Consider the following 3840-nt stretch of genomic DNA (forward strand, 5'->3'; position numbering starts at 1 on the left):
AATTTACAAATGAAATATTCAACAAGTGTAGTTATAACAAATATATAATACGTATAGTATATTACTTAACTATCTGAAGTGTAATATTCTAATCAGTCTTGCACATATGGAAAAAAATTTAAATATAAGATTAATAACAGCAACACTGCACACCTTGAAAAGAACATGAACGTAATAACTTATTGGCATGACCTAAATGAACAAATATTAAAATATTGCACACATATTAATAATTCACAATAAGCCAATAAGTGTAGTGTACATGTAACATTTCAGAACTAAGGTAACTGATGGTAAACAGCACCGGAATCCTGTTCTAATCTATGGTGATGGTAGGATGTAGTTGGGGTGACACATGGTGTGGGTGATGGGTCTGGACATTGTGGCAGGAGGTAATGGGGTGGATTGGCTGAAATCCTGGTGTTTGGGTACGTGACAACACAGGGCCAGCTTGAGTGGCTTGATGTTGTTGATTTTCATCGTCTAACTCCAAATTTGAAAGGTAATTGAGGATATGGATCTGTGCCCTATTTCGGTTCCTCGGATGAAGCCTGCTTAGTTTAGGCACTAAACTGAGTGCAAAGTAGTACATCTCATCCTCCTGTCTTGGTACATGTGGTGGAGCAGTAGTTGTTGGTTGAGTGATAATATCCAGAAGTTGTTGTTCAGTTGGACTAGGTGAATCAACTCTTCTCCTTTTTTGTCTCTGTCGACCTTCATTCCTTATTGACTGCACTCTGGGATGTAGGGCGGGTGTATCAGGTACTTGTGTTGATAGTGGAGGAGTACACGTGCCTTGGAGTGGTGTGGGGGCTGGAGATATTTGACTTTCCAGTGCAGGTGTTGCTGGCCTTTGCATAGCAGTAAAGGGACTTTGTGATCTGCTTAGCTGGCAGATCTCTGCATCAACATCCTCCTCAGCCACACTCATATCCACTGGTTCATCCTCCAGTTCCAAAGTGTTTTTTGAACTGAAATAATAACAGGTGTTATTAATTGTACATGTACAATGTAATATAGCTATGCATTTTGAAAACATTTAATCATTATTAAAAAAAGGTACTTCTGAAATGTTACAAGTATTGTTTCCAATACGTTGTTGAGTTATAATGTCAACATCTGACATATACTAACCTTCTGACTTGCATATGGGGCAACAGGAAAGACATCACTCGTTCATACTTCCACTCCTTGACAGTGCCACCAGCAGAACCACTAGGCATTTTCTTTTGTTTTTTACTTCTTACAAAAGCATCTCTTAACAGCCTCCATCGTCGCTTGCATTCAGTAACTGAAATAGAAAGTACATTTATAATTTAATACATTGTTGTTTCTTTTGTTCACAGATTCCTTGGCACAGGGGAAAGTTTCAGCAGTCTAGCATTTCAATATAGGCTCGGGATAAGCACCGTGGCTCAATCTGTGCACATGACATGCAGAGCAATTGAGCGGAAAATGATGGCCTCACAGTTTCCTAAACCAACAGAGGAAATGTGGCAAAATATTGCTTCAAAGTTTTGGGAGAAATGGAATTTTCCTAATTGCATGGGTGCAATTGACGGAAAACACATCACCTTAGTGTCACCAGCACATTCAGGGAGCTTGTATTTTAATTACAAGGGAACATTCTCTATCGTCCTCCTTGCACTGGCTGATGCTGAGTACCGATTCACTTTTCTGCAAGTGGGTGACTTTGGAAGAACAAGCGATGGAGGAGTGTATAGTGGTTCAGCACTTGGACGAGCAATGGAGGCCAAAACGTTGTCTGTGCCTGCTGACTGCCCTTTGCCAGGGTCTGGAGCGCAAGGGCCAATGCCATACACCATGGTGGGAGATGCGGCATTTCCTCTCAAGACATATTTGATGAGGCCATTTCCTGGGAGGCAAATTCCACAATGGCGACGCATTTTTAACTACAGATTGTCTCGGGCACGAATGGTTATTGAGTGTGCATTTGGCATTCTTGCATCCAGATGGAGGGTTCTCCACACAAAGATGAATGTGAAGCCATCGAATGCTGATTCTGTGGTCACTGCAGCCTGCATTCTCCACAACTTCCTCCTGAATCCTTCCGAGAACCAAAGGTGGCTGGATGAGGCTGAAGAAAGAGGGGAAGTGCTACCATGTGTGAGAAATATGGGTGGCAATAGGGGATGCAGGGAAGCCTATGATGTACGCGAGAGGCTTTGCACATTTTTCAACTCCCCAGAAGGCTGTGTTTCCTGGCAAGAACAGATGATCTAGACTTGTATTATCATAATCAAAGAATTTGAAAATAGTCCTGCGTTGAACGTACAGGACATGTTGACTTGTAAATAGTTATATTTTTGTGTGTGGTGGTAGAAAAAAAATTATGGAAAATTGTTGAAAGGAAAAATAGTAAAAAATATAAAATACTTTAAATAGTTCTTGTCTCATTTTGTGTAAGGACAAATGTTTAGTTTTTCATAACATGAAATATTGAATATACATATTTGTACAAAAATATTTCCTTTATTTTTTTCAATCTAAATACATTAATGTTAATCTTAATATATAACTGTTCATATATTTGTCTGCCTGAATACATGGAAGTAAATCCAAATATTTATGATTATAAATATACACATGACAGTGACGTGACATAAAGCCAAGTATGGTGACCCATACTCTGAATTCGTGCTCTGTATTTAACCCATCCAAAGTCCACACACACACTGTGAACACACACCCGGAGCAGTGGGCATCATTTATGCTGCGGCGCCTGGGGAGCAATTGGAGGTTCAGTGCCTTGCTCAAGGGCACCTCAGTTGTGGTATTGCCAGCCCGAGACTCGAACCCACAACCCTAGGGTTAGGAGTCAAACTCTCTAACAATTAGGCCACAAGTTCCCCATTGACATTGATAATATGCAATTTTTACTTTTATTATATTAAGAACATAGACATTTAAACTAAAAATTGCATTTCTATATTCAAAATGTAGAAATGTATAATATTTACTAAAATGAAAAATCATCAAAATAGTAATGTGTACTCCAGATTTATATTTATACATTATGTACACTTTCAACATACTTATTTAGATGTACATTGATACATTAAGACGTTTTATAACAACCTCATGGTCTGCCCTATATAAATTACATGTAAAAACATACAAATGTATGTACAACGAGCTATTTAATGCGTAAACTTAAATGTATACACCTACATGCTAATGACAAAAAAAAGATAGCAACACTACTGTATTCACGAACAACACATAGGCTTTACAGCAATAATATGTTTGTAATCATTTTGAAAAACCATAAACATAAATAACGTAATGTTATATTCTTTACGCTTATATATTGACAGTTGCTGGAGTAGTTTAGTACACATAAACATGACACAAAGATTTGAAAACTTACTGTCGACACCAACAGCCGACGAAACTGCTTCCCATGCCTTTTCCTTTGTAGTCAAATCTTTGTACAATGCATTCTGCGGGTCATACAGAAGTTTGTGTTTTTCGACCTCAACGATGAGCCGAGTGTCATCCATGTCGCCTTGTTTTTGAAAAGGTTGGTTTAGGTCCACCTGTCATTGCCTGCTGGGATGCGAGCCTCCAACGATGGGGAAAAACATATCTGATCGCATTATGCAACTAAATTTTTCATTTTTTTTTTTTTTTAAATAAAATAATTGTTTTGAAATGATACAACTGAACTGTGAAATTGAAATGTTTCCTTTTGGCATGAATATAGCCTGTTGCTGGCATGCCGTTAAATCCTTAAAAAAAAAAAAATTCTTTATGTAATGTACTAAATGTACAAAGTAGTTTAAATGTGCATAATTTCAGTTTTTTTTACAATTTCAG

General features: G+C 37.9%; 1 protein-coding gene across 1 annotated transcript; it reads right to left on the reverse strand.

Moving 5' to 3' along the window:
* Positions 1–316: 316 nt before the first annotated feature.
* On the reverse strand, positions 317–3524 carry LOC137030229 (transcription factor Adf-1-like). The gene is made up of 3 exons (XM_067400417.1): positions 3392–3524; positions 1135–1291; positions 317–971 (listed from the first exon to the last, which is right to left on the reverse strand). The coding sequence occupies exons 1-3, from the start codon at positions 3522–3524 to the stop codon at positions 317–319; spliced, it is 945 nt and encodes a 314-aa protein (XP_067256518.1).
* Between the last annotated feature and the right edge of the window lie 316 nt (positions 3525–3840).

The sequence above is a fragment of the Chanodichthys erythropterus genome, chromosome 11 (genome assembly GCF_024489055.1).
Source record: "Chanodichthys erythropterus isolate Z2021 chromosome 11, ASM2448905v1, whole genome shotgun sequence".
Taxonomy (NCBI): Eukaryota; Metazoa; Chordata; class Actinopteri; order Cypriniformes; family Xenocyprididae; genus Chanodichthys; species Chanodichthys erythropterus.